This window comes from Notamacropus eugenii, chromosome 2 (assembly GCF_028372415.1).
Source record: "Notamacropus eugenii isolate mMacEug1 chromosome 2, mMacEug1.pri_v2, whole genome shotgun sequence".
NCBI lineage: Eukaryota > Metazoa > Chordata > Mammalia > Diprotodontia > Macropodidae > Notamacropus > Notamacropus eugenii.
The window spans coordinates 17,348,146-17,367,870 of record NC_092873.1 but is presented as its reverse complement, the minus strand read 5'-3'; the positions used below and the strand labels follow the sequence as shown (position 1 = coordinate 17,367,870).

The window sequence follows — 19,725 nt, the reverse complement described above, 5'->3', positions numbered from 1 at the left end:
TGGGAAAATAGAGATAACAGTGTCTTTAGTCCCTCCATCTCAGGGCTGTTGTGAGGTTCAACTGAAATTACTTTCAGACCTTGAAGTGTACTGTACCAGAGTGAGCTGGGTTTCTTCTCACTGGCTTGGAGAAGCAGAGGGGCCAAGATGGGTATGGAAGAGAAGACCAGAGAAGGAGAGAGAGGAAGAGTGGGGGACTGTAGATAGACAGGATTGCAAAGAGCTGAAGACTATTCCATTAGCAAACCAATGACTGGCACTGATCTTAGAAAGAAAGGGGCATACAGAGAAGTGGGGAAAGTTAAATTATCTCTAGATCTCTTCCACCTTTAAGTCTATGATGCTAGAGAAGAGAGAGAGAGATTAAAAAACCCAGGGAGTCTGGAAGTTCAGAGGCAGGGAGGAAAGAAGATGTGAGAGAAGAGGAAAGAAGAGGCAGAGGAAAGATGGAGAGATATGGAAACAGACATTGAGACATCTGGGGAGAGAGAGGAAGGAGAGATAAAGGGGAGACATTGATACAAAGACCTGGGGAGAGAGCCATAGAAACTCCCTTAAGGAGAGAGATGAAAAGATGGAGAGATGGAGAGAGAGAGAAAGAGGGAGAGAGAGAGAGAGAGAGAGAGAGAGAGAGAGAGAGAGAGAGAGAGAGAGAGAGAGAGAGAGAAGGCGAAGGCGAAAGTAATATGAAAAGAGACATGGGGATGGGGAGGAGAGCTGCAAGGACTCAGAGACTGAGAGGAGGTGCAGGGTAAGGCATACACACACACACAGAGGATGCTGAGGCAGCTACAGCTGCAGTTGGTGCCTTAGAGACAAGGAAACACACAGGAAGCTTCAGCCACTGAGTCAAAGAGGGATAGAATACACATTCACAGATTTAGACCAAACCTATAGACGAGCCCCAGATGATATGGCACACAGCAGGGAACCCAAGCTAGTTCACACACATGGGTAACAGAAGAGACAGATGCACAGAGAGATTGGGACACCCAAGAGCACCCCCTCCCCTAACCCCAACACATTGATCAGGATAGAAACATTCCCTGCCAGGTTGGGGGGATGGAGGAAGGGCAGGTAAGCACAGACACTGACAGCCATTCAGAGCAGAGTGATCCAGGCACTTGAGCGTGTAGGCCAAGAATCCAGACCCTTGGGACGCTGAGGAGATAAGGCTAGACTTGGAATCCTAAGAGTTCTGGGTTCAGATTCTGCTACTGAAACTTGCTAGTTGTGTGATCCTGGGCGAGGAACATAAATACTCTGAGCCTCATCTGTAAAATGGGAGTAAGAAGACCTGTGGCGCCAGTCTCCTGGGACTGTCATGAAGTTCCAATGAGAGAAGTCAATGAGAAGTCAGCGCGCATTTATTAAGCGCCTACTTTTTCTTCAAACTTGTTTGTGCCCCCCAGAACACACACACAGGCTCACCCACATCCCAGACTCTGACTGGATCCCAAGACAAACCATAAGGCCCTGCCTTCCAGGGGCTGACTTACATCCTCCTGAGATTGTGCAGAATGTATAAGGAGGGAATTACTGAGCATGCACATCACTACACAGATGCACATTCTCCACCAACAGAGGCCTCACTGACACACATGGAGACTCTAGTACATGCATCTGGAAGAACACAGGTGTTCCTGGGCTGGGAGGGGGTGGGAGGGCTAGAGGGGGCAGCAAGTGTCCTGGGAGAATCAGGCTTGAATTCAACAAGCTTTTATTAAATGGCTACTAGGTATGGATATATGTGTGTACATACATACAGATATACATGTATGTGTGCACATAGACCCATGTATGCGCACATTATGGGAAGCAACTCACAGCACCATCGATAGAGTGCTCAGATTGGAGTTAGGAAGACCTGAGTTCAAATCTACCCTCAGACACTTACTGGCTGTGTAACCTTGGACAAATCCCTTCACCTTTGTGTGCCTGTAAAATGGGGATAATGAAAGCACCCACCTCCCAGGAATGTAGTGAGGATCAAATGAGATATTTGTAAAAAAAACACATAAGGATGGGCCGATAATCTGTAGGGCCCTTTGGGAGCCTGGCTCAAGACCCCGGGCTCACCCATTCACCCACCCTAGCCTGTGCTGCTGACCAGGGTCCCAGCAGGGGGATGGCTTGGGACCTTCATCCTTTCCCAGGCCCAGAGTATGCCTCATTGTGGGGAGACTGAGAAGACACACACACACACACACACACACACACACACACACACAAACACGGAGGGCAGGTTCTCTCTTTCCCACTATTACTCCATTCTGCCTCCTTCTGCAAAAGGCAGGTGTCATCCCAAGGCTGTTTATCCATCTCTCTAGATGAGAGTCATGCTTCCCCACCCCCCTACCTGGGCACATGGACACACATGTGGGCAGTACATAATGGTTATGCACAAGGGAGCCAGGAATTTGAGCGTGCATATGCACACACACACAAATAGAATTGTTGCAGACCGATTGGCCCAGAATCCCAAGAGGAGCTGGGGAGCAGGGTTTGGGGAGCTCCTACCTTGCATCCAGGCAGATAGGTACCTTCCCGATGCAGCTTTGGAGATGTGCAAGGCAGCCACTTGGGGTCTTTAGGAAAGCGATCTTCATGGCTAGCACTGCAGCCTGGCAGCCTCCAGCATCCTCTAGCAGTGTGAAGGACTGTGACCTCAGGTGTATGCTGATGAACTCCTGGAGACACACACACCTGCTCACTGACAAACGTCTTCAGACACATGCTTACACACTGATAAAAGTCCTTAGGCACGTCATTGAAAAATACCTCAGATATGTCCACACGCACAGTCCTGGAGGTAGAGTGTACTTTCGCCTTTTTTTGTATCCTCAGCTCTTAGGACCGTACCTGACATAGTAGGTGCTTAATAAAGACTTATTGACTGACAGACACTCACTGACCAAAGCCCCCCAGGTTAGCCCACAAATGGCTTTTTATATTCCCCCTCTTCTATGAATCTCTCTCCTTCCCAAGGGGTACCCCCCCTTTCCATCGCCCTGAGGGGGAGGTAGAAGAGATGGCAGAGGAGTGAATAACAGGTGTGCTGTGCAGATGGGGAGCCGAGTCTTGAGAATCAGCAAGGAGAGTGAGGGGTGAGGGCTTGGGAAATGAGGGGAGGAGACAGATGGAGAGATGTTGGGGAGAGAGGCTGAGGAGAACTGAGGTGGGAAAGGAAAGCAAGAAATAGTCACGTGAGAATGAGGGGAGGTAGGGAGCTCAGCAGATGTTGGGAGGCAGGGGAGGAAGGAAAAGGGGAATCAGGGGAAATTAAGATGGGAAAGTGAAGCAAGATTCAGAAGGAGAGGAGGAGAAATAGGGAGCTGGGAGAGGAGCTGAGAAGGACCTGAAAGTCAGGGAGGGAGGAGAGACTGACACTGGGCTGGGCACACGGAGAAGCTTAGAGAGCAGCCCTGGGCTGGGAGGCAGGCCTGGCTACTTGGGAATGGCGTAGTGTACCCCACGTGTAATTGCCCAGGGGAGAAGACCTTATCCCTGTTTGGGGGCAAGCCCAGGTAGGGAGGAAACGAGAGGAAAAAAAGAAGGGAGGCTGGAGAAGTGGGTGCTGAGTGCATTGATGGGCATTGTGGATGAAGAGGGGGGAAGGCAATGCAATTCGAGGAGAACAGGCTCAGGGGACACAGGGGAAGCTGGGCCTTGGGTTGGCCTGGGATGGGATGCAAAGGAACCTTGGGGAGTGGGGAGGAAATAAACCCCCCACTGTAAACTTGTATGCCGGGTGCCCCCCTAAATGCTGCATAAACCTTGCTTAACCTTCCCTCCAACTAAACCACCCTCTAAACACAGTAACCAGCTGGGACCAGGGCTGCCTGCCACCCTTGCCCCCCAATTTAAAGCTGCTAAACACCCCCATCCCTGCCCCAGCTCTCCACTCATGTGGGGACAGTGCCTGGGCTCAAAGGACTGGGCATTCACTAAATCTGTTTAACCTTTCTGACTTTTGACCTTCCGGCTACTTTCTCCTTGGGGTTTCTTGGCTTTCCTTCCAAATCTTTGGTTCAGGTTGTATGCCCAGGGTCCTGGGAGGGCCTTGGAGGGGAGATCCAGGGAGGTGGCCGGGAGGTGAGGGATACAGAACCCCAGCCTCTTGTTTTTTCATGGGGTCTTTCCCCTGTCTACCCCTTTTGGTTGGATGCCACCACCGCCACCACCACCACGCCGCCAGCCACCGCCGCTTACTCTGATTCCCCTGCGTTCTGAATAATTTACTCTTTTAATTCATTGGGACTTCGTCGTGTCTGAGAAAACTACTGTCTCTCTAAACTTTTCCAAGGAAACTTTGATAACGAACGCCTGGCGATTGCTAGACAGAGAATCCCCTACCGGCTTGGTCGAGTAGTAGATGAGTGGCTGCTCGACAAAGGTAATTAACCAGAATTAATTAATTAACTTAAAACCACACTCTTAATGGTGCAGAGCTCTCTCTTTCCCCCACCTCCTTTCCCAAGTGAAGGACAGATTGGCCGATGACCCCACTGGGCTTCCTCCTTGTCTGTGGAGACTTTGCTCCCTGGACTAATTAGCGTTGGGTGTGGGGGCCGTGTTTCTGGGCCAGGGAGGCTCCACCCACATCACCCCTATGATGCTTGATGTAGAACTTTGCTGGGTTTCCACACCGTAGAGCTGCCCAGCTGGGCTGAGCACAGGGAGTCATCCACTGAGTTCCTTACCGATGCACCCATTCATTCATTCAACAAACCTTTGTTCCCAAGGTTCTCCCTGCCCCAGAATGGGAGGTTAAGCCTAGAGAATTCTATGTCCCTAGACATGAAGCTTCTGGAAGCTTTCAAGTAGGGAGGGTAGGTTACGGGAAGCAGGGTTCCTCCAGGAGGGACAGAAAGCAGCAGGACAAGGTTTTTATGGAAGCATGATTGGCAGAGATGCTTAGAAGCCAGATTCAAATGGGGAGAGTGGAGCAAGTCAAGGGAACGGGGAGAGATCAGAGGTAAGGAGCTGAGAAGATGGCAAAACCGAGAGAGGAGAGTGATGAGAAGGGGCTGGGGGGCTGGCCCATAGGAAGTGCTTGGGGGCTCTGGCTCCCAAAGGAAAGTTCTCCACCCCACGAAGAAGACTCACTGGGTTGGTGCCTTTGCCTCCCATAGGCTGGGACAGCCCTGGACCACCTGGCACCCTCAGAAATAGGGAGGTAGTCCCAAGAGTGGGCGTTGTTGATGAGATAGGATAGGGTGGACTTGGCAGGAGGGAGGGGACATTTCCAGGCCAGGAGGGAGAAGCTTCCAGCCACAGAGAGAACTCTGAGGGCCCAGGGTGGAGTCAAGCCATTCTGTGATCCCTACCCTCACCCTTCAAGTCCCCTCTGGAGGGGCAGGGCGAGCTCTGTACCTTTAAGGCTAAACTCAAGGGGGCGGTAAAACTGCTAAAAGTCCACTTAACCAGCTGATAACTCTGCTTTTAAATGTTCATGGGGGACATACCCCCAACTAAACCCCGTCACTTCCTGACCCCCCTGGTGGGGACTAAACATGCCGATAATCAGACGTGATAAACCCACAGCAGGACCAAAAGTTAAAGGGACTGTAACAAGATTACTAAAAACAAGCAAGCCAGAGCCCACGTTGGGCCACTTTTCTCTCAAGCTGGGCAAGCTTTAACCCTTTGAGGAGTGTGCCAGTGGGACCAGGTGAGGCAGAGGGGATAGCTGGGGCCTCGGTCCCCAGGGTCCTCTCACCATCACCCACCCTGTATCCTGGAATCAGAGGCCGAGAGAGAGCCTGGGCTGAGGCTGGGGCAGCTCGTGACTGGGTAGTCCATAGGGGGAGGGCAGGATTCAGTGGACAAGCGAGGAGGAGAGGAGTAGAAGTTAGGAGACTCAGAGGCCAGTGGTAGGAGGGCGAGATTTCCACCAGTTTTGGAGTGGATAACACTGGTTGTAGATCAGAAAAGTCTGGGTCTGAGTCCTGCCTCAGAGGCTACATGTGTAGACCTGGGCAAATCACTTACCTTATTTGGGCTTTGGTTTCCTTACCTGTTAAATGAAGAGATTGGATTTGATGACTCAAGCCTTCATGATTTGCCTAGTAGCCAATAGAGGCAGAGATGATAATACGGCCCTCCTCCCCTCTTTGGGGTTGTGGGCAAGATCGGATCACCCTGGTGTGGCAGAGTTAGCAGCACTGACCCTGACTGTGTCTGAATCTCAGTGTTCTCCTCTATTAAATGGGGTGATAGAATTGCATTGGGAGCTTTGGGGGAAAGTGCTTTGCTAACTGGTAGGAATGTGAGCTAGGGGCACAACTAACAGGCATGCAACTGTAGAGAGTGACTGAGCACCTCTGGGCCTCATTTTCCCCACAGGTAAACTGTGGGGTGAATAGAGGTCCTCTAAAGTCCCATCCAAATGTGCCATTCTGTGTTAGAGAAATGAACAAATCAGGGCATTAGGGGAAAGTGATTTGTGGAAACATTAAAAAGCCAGTTCAGATTCTTCAAAGAATCGCTTGTACTTTCCCAAGCACACCTGGGGCTGGTAGCAGTCAGAGGAGGAGGGAGCCATGAGCTCAGCCCCTAGCACCTCTGCCTATTGGCCTGGAACTTTCCCCAGGGATGGGGAGGAGAGCCACTTCCCAGCCTGGACGAGTGAAGGAATCAAGTGTTTGAGGTTATTGAGGAAGGGTAGGGAGTGACTGACCCCCAACAGTTTTGAACCGAGAGGACCAGGAGGTAAGTCACAAACTAGCTCATCCTCAGCCCAGGATCCCTAGGGGGTGGGCTGGGCTAGCAGATACCCTAACACTAAACCAGATCTTTAACGAAGAGCTAAACCAGAGGCTAACGAGGGCTAAGCCAGGACTTAAACTGCCCCCAGCGCCAGGAGCTGAAGGCCTGGGGAGAAGGGGGCCCAAAGATGTGCCCCACCGCCAGCGCCACCCCCTCAAACCAACCCCCAAACAGAGTTAAACCTAAGCTTAAACACAATTAAAATGATTTTCTAAAAACCAAGTGACAAACGCAGCAAACTCAGAGGGTTAAACCGACCCCCAGGTCAGTTAAAAAGTAAACCAACCAAAACAGCCGGCCCCTGTTGCGAATTCTGTGGTGTGCCCGGCCAGCCGGTGGGCACAATGATCAAAGTGGAGCGTTTTGGCTGTTAGTAAAGTGAGGTCCCTTTAACGTTTATCCGTGTCAGTGCTTGCTTCCATCTGGGGGCCGAGGCCCTGTTGCCCCTGGGATGGGGGAGACAGGTTGGTGTCCTTCTCCCTGCATTGTGGGGAAAGGAAGGAGCAAGAGGGAGAGAGACGGCTCAGAGGAGATGGGATTAGAGGGAGAGGTGGCCTCTCGCTCCCCTTGTCCATCTGCCTACCAGTCTCTTTTCTGTGTCTCTCTGACTGTCTGACTCTCTCACTGTCCCTCGATCTCTGTGTCTCTGTGTCTTTTTCTGTCTCTATCTGCCTGTCTCTATCTGTCTGTCTCTTCTCCTTGCTCTCTCTCTCTTTATCTCTCTGTCTCTCCTTCCCTCCCTGACTTTCTCTCTCACACTGTCTCTGTCTGTCTGTCTCTCTCTCTCACTTTTTCTCTCTCTCTCTCACTCACTGTCTCTGACTGTCTCTCACACAGTGTCTCTCTGTCTCATTCTCTTTGTCTCTCTCTGTCTCTGTCTCTCTCTCTGTCTCTGTCTCTCACACATTGTCTCTCTGTCTGTCTCTGTCTCCCTGACTCTCTGTCTCTCTCTCTCATACTGTCTGTTTCTGTCTTTCTCCCTCTTTCTTCTTTCCTTCCCTTTCTTCCTGTACCCTCATTCCTATGGTCTGTCTCTTTCTGAGGTACTCTTGCTCCCTCTCTGCCTCTCCTGATTCTGTTCTTTGGGAGGGTTCCAAGGACCCAGGGACTGGCATGATGTGCGGGGTGGCCAGAGACCTGGGCAAGTCCCTTTATTTCTCTGGGCCTCAGTTTCCTCATTTGTAAAGTGAGAGGATTGGATTAAGTGTCTCTAAGATACTTCCCAGATTTTCCTCTCTATCCTGTGACCCCGAGGTGGGGTTCAAACTGCTATTGGGTTAGGAAGGAGAAGGGACTGAGCAGGAGAGGCCACAAGCAAAGGAGAGAGAAGAAATGAGGCTGGAGGGAGGGAAAAGTGATGAGCCTGGGGGACTGAGAGCCTGCCTCAAAGTCGGGGTGTGTCTCTACCCAGGCTCTATGTGTGCTGGGGGGGACCATACTGGCTCAGCTAGGGTAGGGGCAGGGGCTGCAGCTGACAAGGACTTTCCCTTTGGTTGTTTGTCCTTGGCCCTCTCCCCTGTCTCCCTGCTGCCCCTCTGCCCTCCCCTCTGCCCTCCTCCTCCTTGCGTCATTCACTCTGCTCATCACCCTCTGGCTACCTCTCCTCGGTATCCCTGCCATCTCCTCTGCCCTCTTGTCTCTCCCCTCTTCATCCTGACCTCTCCCTATTTCGTGCCATCCTTTCTCTCAAACTTCCCAATTTCTTCCCCTGTCCCACCTGCTGATTTGGCATCTTTCATCCTTCCCATCTCTCCCCCCATGGCTTTGCTCCTTCCGCTCCCGTCTCTGCCTATGTTCTCCCTGGTCCTGTTCCCTGTCTCACCTCTCCTTCCCATCCCGTCCTTTGATTCCCTGCTCCCTGCTCCTGCCAGGCCGTCAACTGACCATCTTCAACAGCCAGGCTGCCATCAAGATTGGGGGTCGGGACCAGGGCCGCCCCTTCCAGGGCCAGGTGTCTGGCCTCTACTACAATGGGCTCAAGGTGCTAGCCCTGGCCGCCGAGAGTGACCCCAATGTACGGACGGAGGGCCACCTGCGCCTGGTGGGGGAGGGGCCGTCCGTGCTGCTGAGTGCAGAAACTACAGCCACCACGCTGCTGGCCGACATGGCTACCACCATCATGGAGACCACCACCACCATGGCCACTACCACCACAAGGAGGGGCCGCTCCCCCACCCTGCGGGACAGCACCACCCAGGTTAGTTGGGATGGGAGGTACAGGGGTTCCTGGAGGTAGTGAGCAGGGGGTGGGGAGGAGGAGAAACAGAGAAGTCTCTGCCCACCAGAAAGGCTGCCTGTCAACAACAAGGTACTTTGGGGGCAGGGGATAGAGTGGAGTCCAGTGATGTCATTGCCATGACCTTCTTGCCCCCAATTTTGGGAAGGAGTGGTACCCCTCAGGGGGATGAGGAGCAGTAGAATGGGAAGGGAGAGTCAACTCTGGCACAGTAGAAAACATAGCAGACTGCTACTTACCACCTAGCTGTGTGACCCTGGATAAGTCATTGGACTGCCCCAGGTTTCACTTTCTTCATCTGTAACAATAATAGCTCCTTTTACAGAGAGGTTTTACATAATTTTATGTCCAAGTGGACTACAAAAGGCTGAATCTTTCAGCCACTGGGATTAAGGACATATTTACGTACATCATCTCATTTAACTGAGAACTAGGCAAGTCCTTACATTCCCATTTTACAGATGAGGAAACAGGTTTGGAGATAAAAAGGGACCCAAGGTCATGCAGGTCTAGACAGTGACAAAGAGGAAACCCCTTTCATTATGTCCTTGATCCCTTCTGTCTTCTGGGAGCTTACTCTAGTATCTCCTCTACCTACTCCTTCTCACTTTCAGTCTCTCCCTATCTACTGACTTTTTTCTTGGGATCTCCAAACATCCCCATGTCTCTTCCATCCTAAAAAAAATCCACCCCTCCATTTAACCTTGTCATCCCCTCAAACTTTTGGTCTACAATCTCGTCCCAGAAGGAGTCATCTCCTCATGTTGCTGCCACTTACTCACCTCCTATTTCCAACTCAACCTTTGCCATTAGGCTCCAGTACAGGAGTGAAATGTCTTTGGCCAAGGTTACTGGTCATGGTTACTGGTCAAGGTTACTGCTCAGTAGGACTGTGCTTTCTCAGTCCTCATCCTTGCTGATCTCTCTGCATTAACCCACATGGTTGACCATCCCCACTTTTCCCTTCTGTATTCTTCCTTCCCTTGGCCTCCCTGGTACTTTTCTCTCTTGGTTTTGATCATTTCCATCTGACCACTCCTTCTTAGTCTCCTTTGCTGTGCCCCCTAAGCATGGATGTTCCTCCTGGGCTCTCTTCCACATTCTCGAGGCTTGATGACCCCTCTGCTCTGTAGTTACCTTGTGTGTTCAAATCTAGATAGGTCACCTCCTCCAACAGAATGGAAGCTCTGGGAAGGCAGAGAGTACTTTTGGTTTTTTTCATATCCTTCTTCTCCTCATCACAGTGCCTGCCACATGGTCAGTACCTAATAAATGCTTGTGGATGGATCCCATCATCTCCCATGGGTCCTGTAATTACTTCCATGAAGATGGCGACCACATCAACTCAGTTGCATTCTCTTTCCTTCGCTCCAGCTCCATGACACCTCAGTCTTGGTGCCTTCAGGATATCTCTAACAACACATACAAGCAGAGCACATTAGCTCTCCCCAAACATGCCCCTCTTCTAAATTTCCCATTTTATTGAAGACACCATCACCTTTCTAAGTGATGCAGTTTTGTCAGTTCGGACATTTCAGACTCATCCTGGACCCTTCCCTCTTCTTTGCTCCTCTGCTGTAACCATTCTTCCTCCACAACTTCTCTCACTTCTGTTCCCTTCTCCCTACTCACATATCCACTGCCCTAGATCAGATCAGATCATGCCTTGCCTCAGTTATGTAATTGCCTCTTCATGAGCCCCTTCCTGGCCCCTGTCTTCTACTGTTTACCCCCAAAATCTTCTGGGGCTCCCTATGATAAAATGTCATTTAGCCCCTCATAACCAGGCTACCCCTTCTTTCCCAGCTTTATCTCACATTAGTTATTTTCACAGACTTTTCAGTGCAGCCAAAGTGACCTATTTGCTATTCCCCAGATTTGGCAGTCCATCCCCCAGTGCCTTGGATGGGCTATTGTCCACTCCTGCCTCACTGGAACCTCTTGCAATGCCATGTTTCTCACATGGGGGAACTGGAGTTCAGAGATGAAGTGAAGCTCCCAGGATCACACAGCTAGGAAGTGGCAGTCAGGCCCAGAACACAAGCCTTCTCTTCCTTAGTCCACACCTCTGCCTGTGCAGACCCACCTAGGGTTGGGGAGGAGAGCCCCTTGGAAGTGGCTGGTTCATCTGGTTTTTCAATGAGTCTGTTCATCACTCAGCTGATCCAGAGTCTACAGAGCACGTTCTAGAAAGTTTGGTTCATTATCCTTGAGACCATGCCTGTAATTCAATGATGTTCCAATGGAGTAGGGGTCTTAACCAGTTCAGTGTCCTGAGCTTCCTGGTCAGTAGGCTGGTCAAGCCTGTGAGCCCCTTCTCAGAATTATGTTTGTAAATATATAAATTAATAAGGAAAATTATTATGTTAAAATACAGTGATAAATTCGTTTTTGAAAAAGCAAACTCTTGGTCCCCAGGTCTAGAACCCTGCACTAGATAGAGACCCAGAGCCATAGGCTATCTAAACTAGGAGCGACCTTAGAACATAAAATGTCAGAGCTGGCAGTGAGTTAGAACATAGAATGTCAGAACCAGGAGAGACCTTAGAACAGAGAATTTCAGAGCTAGAAGGGACCTTAGAAGAGAGAATGTAGAACTGAGAAGAACCTTAGAATGTGGAACGTTAGAGTCAGGAGGGATCCTGTATGCCTGAAAAGGGGCAGCAAAGGTTTGGGGGAAATAGTGAATAAGCATTTACATAGCTCCTACTAAGTTTTGGGCACTGTACTAAGTGTTGTACACATATTATTTCTTTTTATTTCACTTGAAAAGCAAGATTAACTTAGACATCCTAATGCAAGGAGGCAAATTTCATCTCATAAGCATCACTGAGACTTGGTGACTGAGATCAATAACTCTAGAAGGGTATACACTTTATTAAAAAGAAACAGAACAGGTAAAATTTGGGATAAAGAAAAGGGAAAGACAGGGTGGCATGGCCTATTAAGGAAGATATTTTCATGTTAGGAAAACTAGGAGCTGACTGGGTTGTAAGATTGGAGAAGCACAGTGGAGAGAATCTGGGGGAAGATCGAGGTAGACTTGTCATTGCCTTTGGAACATGTTCTGAATGAAGTGGATAGAAAAAGGAAATGGACGAGTTCAGGAAATAGATCAGAAGCACAGCTTCTGCCCTGACATGGTAGCAAGGATGCACTTCAATTATCTGAACATCTGCTGAAACTTTCCCTCTACCCAATGAAGAGCAGCCATTTTTTGTCTTGACTTAATGACAATGTTCTCCTTCAAAAGGTGGAGAGAACAGAAAGGGGACATTCTATTCTAAATCTGGTTCTCACCAACAAGGAGATATATATAGACAGAGATATATAGATATAGATGTAGATAGATAGATATAGACATGAACATCAGAAAGGTGTTTTTTTTTCAAAAGCTAGATTGGAGGAAAGGAGGTTGGTCAAAGAAAGGATGAGACTCTGGCTCAGGATGGATGAAACAATCATAACAGATGGAAGAGGGAAGGCAGAGCTGCTCAATTCTCATCCTGCTTGTTTTCTCTGCCAAGTAAATGACATTTTTTGGACTGGAAAGGACAAAGTTGGTTTGATAGGGACTTCATGCCCAAGATAAAGAAGGCTATAGTATTAGGACCTGCAGGTGCCCTTTGATGAGCTCAAATGAACAACATTCCTCGCTTCTTAACCAGACAAGCAGATGTAATTGCTTAATTGTCTTCAGTGACCCCTGAAAGATCATGAAGAACAGAAGAGGGGCAGCAGGAGCAAAGAAAGGCAAATGTTCCCATTTTAAAAATCATTGGGAAGAGAATGAAATTTGAAAGACAACAATAGGCTAGTGGGTTTGCCTTGGATTCCTGGCAAAACTCTAGGATGTCTTATTAAAGGGATTAGTGACCACCCAGAAAGGGCAGCCATAATCATGAAGAGCCAGCATGATCAAGCAGATGAACATTAGTCCCTATTTTGATGGAGTAACTAAACTAGATCAAGGCATGCTATGCTGTAGGTAGAGTTTATTTGGAATTTAGCAAAGCATTTGATTCCGTGTCTCATGATATTCTTGTGGAAGACATAAAGAGATCTGGGCTAGACACTAGTATAAATAGATGGATTTGGAGCTGACTGGGGCTGGACCCCAAATGGCAGGATGTCAGCTTGGAAGAAGGTCTCTAATCAAGTCCTCCAGAGATCTGCACTTCACTTTCTCATAGTCTACTGTTTACAATTTTGATCAACAATTCAGATAAAGAGATTGGTGGCTGCTTATCAAGTTTTTGGATAACTTAAATCTAGGAGGGGTAATCACTCCACTGGATGACAGAGGCAGGATTCAGATCTCAATCAGCTAGAACTTAGAGCGAATTGAATGTGATGAGTATTAATAGGGATAAATGTCAAGTCTCACACTTGAGTTCAAAATAGCCACCTCATAAGGTCAAAATGGGGAGGGTTGACTAGATGGGAGCTGTTTTTTTTTTAATCTTGGGTTTTTAGTGAGGGGCCTTGTATCCATGCACCATGTTGGTCTAGATGGCCTCTGAGCTCCCTTCCAACTCTGAGATCCATTGATTTTGTGATTGTAGGTTTGATATAAGTCAACAGTGGGATGTAGCCACCAAGAAAGCATTGAGAGGCACAGAGTCCATAACTAAGGAGGTAATGGGTTGTCCTTTGGTCCTCTGCCCCATTCAGGCCTCCTCTGACTAAAGGATCATGTTCAGGTCTGGGAATATTTTAGAAAGGATGTTGGGGAGTATCCAGAGAATGACAACCAGGATGGTGAAGGAAAGTTGATGCCATACAAGAATCTGTTGTAGGGGTGGAATATGAAAGTTCTCTTCAGGTATCTGAAAGGGATTAGACTGGTCTGTGTGCCCCAGAGGGCAAAACCAGGAATGGCAGCCGAGAGGGAGAAGAGAGTTACAAAGGCAAATTTAAGCTAACGGTAGAGGGGGGGAAACTACCTAAGAGCTATTCCAAAGCAGCCCAGGATGCCACTGAAGATAGTGGGTTGCCATTCCATCACTTCAAGTCTTCAGTCATATTCTGTGTGACCACTAGTTAAAGTTGTAACAGAATGAAGCCTTTTTTCAGGTATGTGGGGAGCTGGGTGGTCTCTGGGGTCCCATGAAACCCTAAAATTCTATGATGTTGTTACTGTAGAGCAGAGGATGTTGGCTTTGAGAGACTCCATAATATAGAATGTCAACTCCAGAAGGGGCATTAAAGCAAATAACACAGGATATCTAAGCTGGAAGAGACCTTAGAATGTAGAATGTCAGCCCCAGAAATGGCCTCAGAACATAGAGCTGGGAGCAGGGGTGTACTGGTAAATGTTTAACAATTGTCTCTCCAGAAAAAAGTACTCATGACACTTTTTAAAACTTGGTCTGTGTTATTATCTCTGTCTTGAGTGTATACCATCAACAAAACAATAGATCAAGCCCTAATTTGTAGGATTTGTCCATTTCTGAGGTATAAATGCTCACCCTGAAAATTTAACAGTCAGCTCTCTGGGTTGGAGCTGGCACTGGCACACCGCTGGCTGGAAAGAACATTTGAACATAGAGCACAGCATGGCTGAGCTGGAGAGGACCTTAGATAAAAAAATGTCAAAACTGGGATGAATCTTAGGGAGTGGAAAGCCAGAGCTGGGAGGGACTTTAGAATGCAGACTAGAGAACACCCGACCTGGAAGGGTCCTTAGTGACCATCTCCAGCTGCATCATTTTGAAGAAGCTGCCATTGAGGTCAATGGAGACTCTGTGGGTCACTCAGCGTGTGTCTAGTGCAGAGGCTGTTCTTGGCACACACAATCATATCTTAGCCTCATGTCCCTCTTGGCTCCTCTCTCTCATCTGCCCCTCTCCTCTAGCTTCAAGACCAGCCTGTATCTCCCCTCCTTCTGATCTCTACCCTCAGGGCCAGTGAGGTTGAGGAGAAGTTGCTAGGTGAGGACAGATGGACCTGGCTCTACAGCAGGTCTGTCTTCATCCAGGGCCAGCCCTAGATGGTGTCTGACCAGAGGGATGGCCTAGGGCCATTTTTCTCCAGGAAGCAAAGGTAGCTATGGTGGACAGATGGTCCTACTTAGGTTGGAGCAGTGGGGGAGGGGAAGCAGTTCCATAGCCACCTGAAAGAGGGAGGAAGGGAAGATCCGTCACTATTTTCCTCCCCAAGACAAATAATGCCTAGATCTTGCACCTGGGAGAGGAAAAGGGGGCCACACTGGGTCCACCTGTGAGGCGAGAAGGGGATGGGCAATCCTCTGGAGCTGAAAGGGGAGGGACAGAGGAATAGTAGTGCTCAGGCAGTCACTGCTTTCTCCAAAGATGGAAGAACATGGTGCTCAGGTGAGCTGGTGGGAGGGAGGTGAGGAAGGGAACCAGGTGATGGAGAGCTGGGATGGGCTTGGCTGGGGATAATGCTAGAGCAAGGGCGTTTAGAGGTCACAGTCTTGAGGGAGGGGCAAGCCTGGGCTGCTCTCCCACACATCCTCCCTCACCACCCATCTGCCCCCAGGCCCACCGCCCAGTGTTCCCACTCACCTTTCTTTCTGGTTTCCCCTCCTTCTGGTTCCAGGCTCTCTCCACGTGCCTGAATCCCCATCCTGGGATGCTGGGTGCTTGGTATTCGGGACCTAGTCTCCCTCAAGCTGTTGCCTCCATACCTCTTCACACACATACACACACACACACACACACACACACACACACAAGCACAAGCACTGGGGTTTCTATTACTCTGGGATCAGACATGAAGGAGAGAAAATGCTGACAAAGTCGGCTCTGGTTGTCATGGCAACCACAGCCTTAATTAGTGTGTGCGGCCTGGTTCTCTCCAGCTCAGAGAGGGGGAGGGGGAGAGCTAAAAGGAGGGGGAGGGGGAAGAGCCAAGGATGGGAATGAGGGGGTCCTCTGAGGCAGAGTATAGAGCTGGGCAATCCTGCATCCTGGGACTTGCTTTCCCCCTTTCCCTCCTCCCTTCCAGTTTTCCTCAATGAGCAGGGAGGTTGAGGGACTTCAGTCCCTTTTTCCTGAGGTCACACTCAAGAGACCCTTTCTCTTTTCTGGCCTCCTTCTCCAGGTCCTATTTCATCCTCTGGAAGGAGGCCTGGTCATCCACGCCCCCCCCCCCCCAACTCTGACATCATAGACTGTCAGAGAGGGAAGAGACCTGAGAATGTAGAACTCAGACTTGACTCTTGTGCATCCCAGGCCAGCGCCCTTCCACTCTGCCAGGCTAGCTCATCAGGGTCCCAATCCTTCCCCTAGTCCTCCTCCCCTTCCTTAAGCCTGCTCAGAGTTTGCCTGGGAAGCGCTAACCTGTTCTGGGATCCCTTGTCTCCCTACTTCCCCCATTCTTGCCCCTCTAGAACACAGATGACCTCCTGGTAGCATCGGCAGAGTGCCCAAGTGATGATGAAGACTTGGAGGAGTGTGAACCTAGTACTGGTGAGTGTCTCTCCCCCCTCCCCCTGGGGACCCCTGTCTTCTGACTCATCTGGGAGGAGGGGGCGACCATCCCTATGCCACCCCAGGCCCCCCCCCAAGATATGGGACCCCACCCAAAGGGATGACTGCTAGGTTTTAGCTCTCTCTGACATCCCCAACCCACTTGCCAGCCAAATCCAGCCCCCCTCCTTGACGACCCCATCCCCCTCAACCACCCCCCTGTACATGTGGCAAACAGGCCCCCAATGGAGCAAGTGATCCATCCCCTGTTAGAGGGTGTGAGATTTGCTCTCCCATCTCTGGGGTCTGTAGCTTGTACTAGACCAAAGCTTAGGTAGATTGGGAGGAGAGAAAGGGGAAATCTCCAGAGAGATGTTGAACTACAACTCCCATGAGCCCTTGGGTGAAGGAGGGTGGTGAGGGCTGGGACCATGGCTCCCATCATTCCCTGAGAGAAGGACATCTCCTATGAGCCTTTGAGGGTTTGGGGGAAGGTCCTCAGTGTCCATGGTGGTTGGTGGGGGGCAGGGGTTGTTGAATAGTACCGGCCTCCAAGACATAGCCAACAGTTGTCTGTGGCCTTTGGGCATCATGAAAGCTCCCATCAGCTCTCAGCAGCTGCAGAGGAGTCGAGATGGCCCAGCTGGCTTCCCAGCCTTGCCTACCCATTCTCTCTGACCCACCCCCAAAAGCCCCCTTCATCATTTGAGATGAATCTCCAGTTAGAGAGAACAAACTCACATGCAGCCACCCAGATACATCCCCAGAGGGCCAAGCCAAACCTGGTCTGTTGTGTGCTCTGCCCTGGGGTGTGTGCGGGATCCTTGTCCTCATGGGTTACCTGCTAGCTGCACAGAAGCATACTCTACACCCTTAAAATAGCAGTATAGAAAAGAGTAGGTTAACAATGATAGTACATATTTATTAAGCACCTGCTGTGTTCAGATGGGAGAGAGAGCTTGGGTAGGACGTGCTGTCTTAGATCCCTGGACTGTGCGTAAACTTCATAGTATGGGGGTAATGGTAAAACTGGTGATAAATGACCACCGTATAGATGGTGCTTTGAAGCTAGTAAAGACTTGATAAGCTAGGTAAAGACTTGAAGCTAAGTAAAGACTTATAGACGTGATCTCATTTGAAGCCTCTTGAATTCTCATAGGAATTCACAAGAGGGAGAGATCATGGAAACCTTCCTGGAGGAGGTAGGCCTGCAACTGACCCTCAAAGCAGTCAGCAACAAGCATCTATTAAGAGCTTTCTATCTTCCAGGCACCATGCTGGTATTTGAAGGATTAGTAGTTGCATAGGCAGGGAGGAGAAGCAGTTATAAGGAAGGGAACAGTATGAACAAAGATGTGAATTGTGAATGTGTCATGTGTGGAGACTGGTATGAAGGAGGAGGATGGTTTGTGGAGGGAAAGAATAGCATTGCCCAGATAGAATTGGGCCTCAAATACCAGCCTGGTTTAGACTTGATCCTAGAGGCAATGGGGAACCAATGAAGATTCTAAATAGGGAAGGAATGCAGTTAAAGTAGTATTTCAGGAAGATGAGTCTGGTGGTATGGGCAGGACAGATGATTTGGAGTAAAAGAAAGAGACTAGAGGCAAAGAAACCAGTAAGTGATTACAGTAGCCTAGGGCTGAGTGATGAGGCCATGAACCATGGTGGGCACTGGAAAGGAGATGAAGGCAACTAGAGACCTTCCTAACGAAAAATGCCAGGAAGCTTTTGTAAGCTCTCTGAGGGCTAGGATTCTTTGTCTTCTCCTCTCTGGTGCCTTTGTCTCATTGGATCCATGGTCAAAGAAATATTTACCAACTGACTAGCCTACTGCTACTGGGCATCTCCAGGTTTAGCTAGTCCCTTCCTCAGAAATAGCCTTCATCTGGTGCCAGGGCCACACTCAAAGCAAGTTCAGTATGGTGGAACTTGCCCAGGTTGATGTTTGGCTGACGTAGCTTTTGAGAACCCAGTGCTTCCTCTACACCACAGGGTTAGGATTAAACTGATAAGATATGTAGTACTCAGCACAGTCCCTGGCTTGCAGTAGATGCCTAATAAATTTTGCATTGAATTGAAAGTGAGACTGGATAGGGTTTGGTGGCCAAATGAATTTGGGGGAGAAAGGCAAGAAAGAGTTAAAGATGAGTCCAGGAATTCCAGTCTGTATAATAAGGAGAATTTTCACATCAAGTATTCAAGCTCAGAAACCTTTATTAAACACTGATTGTGTGCAGAGCAGAGTTGGTGGTGATACAAAGTTTAGATAGGACAATCTCTTTCCACATGGAACTCACACGCTAATAGGGGATTCAAAGTGAAGGATTCCACAAATATTTATTGAGTTTTTCCTATTCACAAGACCACTGATTGAGGTTGGGTGGGGTTGCCTGTTCTGAGGAAGGATTTGTCATGTGAAACTTGGCACAACGGTGGGATGTCAGGTCTAATAGTTTAGCTGGCAGTAGGAGACAGAGGACTGGGGATGTTAGTGTCTTCTACACTGAGGGGAAACATCACAAGGTTATAGGATCATAGATTTGGAGGTCCTCTAATCCATACCCCCCCATTTTAAAAAGGAGTAAAATGAGAGGGGTGAGGTAACTTGTCTGAGTTCATACTTGTCAGAAATGGCAGGGCCAGAACCTGACTCTTCGTCCTCTGGCTCTGAATTCAGTTCAGTCCCCCTGCCCCAGTTCTCTTGAGGAGGGTTTCCAGCCCTTTTGATCATTCAGAGCAGAAAACGTGCCTGCAAAGCTACAGCTTCATTTTGGAAGCAGGCATTGTAGGAGAGCATGTTTATACTGATTTTATACCCAATTCTAACAAGCCTGAAGATCCACTTTCCACAATAGACGAGAGGCCGTAAATCAGAAGTAAGTGAGGAGAGCCTGGGGTGGGCTAATGCTGAGGAGAAGGCTGAGCTGGCAGTTAGATGGAGAAGAAATGAATTTAACTGGAGGAAAGTGCAGCAGTCTGGGGCCATTTCATTTTGAGACATAATCATACTCACCATGATAAGCCTAAGGGCTTCTCTGTATTTCAGCACAATATCAATGATAATTGATGTGCAAAGCCATGAATGGGAGTGTGTGAGCCCTTCATAGAGAACAGGGAGCTGACGAAAGAACACTGGAGAAAGTTGATCACTTAGGAATGGGAGGAGGGAAAGAGAGCAGAAAATGAAACAAAGAGGTGGCAGAAGACCCAGGAGGTTGGTGGGTCATTAGGCTCCTCCTCCGAGTGCAGGGTCTCACTCTTAGTCCTTGGTTCTCAAAG

At 49.3% G+C, this 19,725-nt stretch overlaps 1 protein-coding gene across 18 annotated transcripts in view; it reads left to right on the top strand.

Annotated features, from left to right (window-relative positions):
• The window catches only part of NRXN2 (neurexin 2), a 170,456-nt gene that overhangs the window by 124,100 nt on the left and 26,631 nt on the right, over positions 1-19,725 (top strand). For 17 of the 18 annotated variants that reach the window (XM_072638998.1, XM_072638997.1, XM_072639001.1 and 14 more), the window contains 3 exons: positions 4,307-4,396; positions 8,643-8,968; positions 16,365-16,443. In XM_072638998.1, the coding sequence (XP_072495099.1) occupies positions 4,307-4,396; positions 8,643-8,968; positions 16,365-16,443 (495 nt within the window). The remainder of the gene's footprint in view (positions 1-4,306; positions 4,397-8,642; positions 8,969-16,364; positions 16,444-19,725) is intronic. The other variant, XM_072638999.1, reaches the window with a different exon arrangement.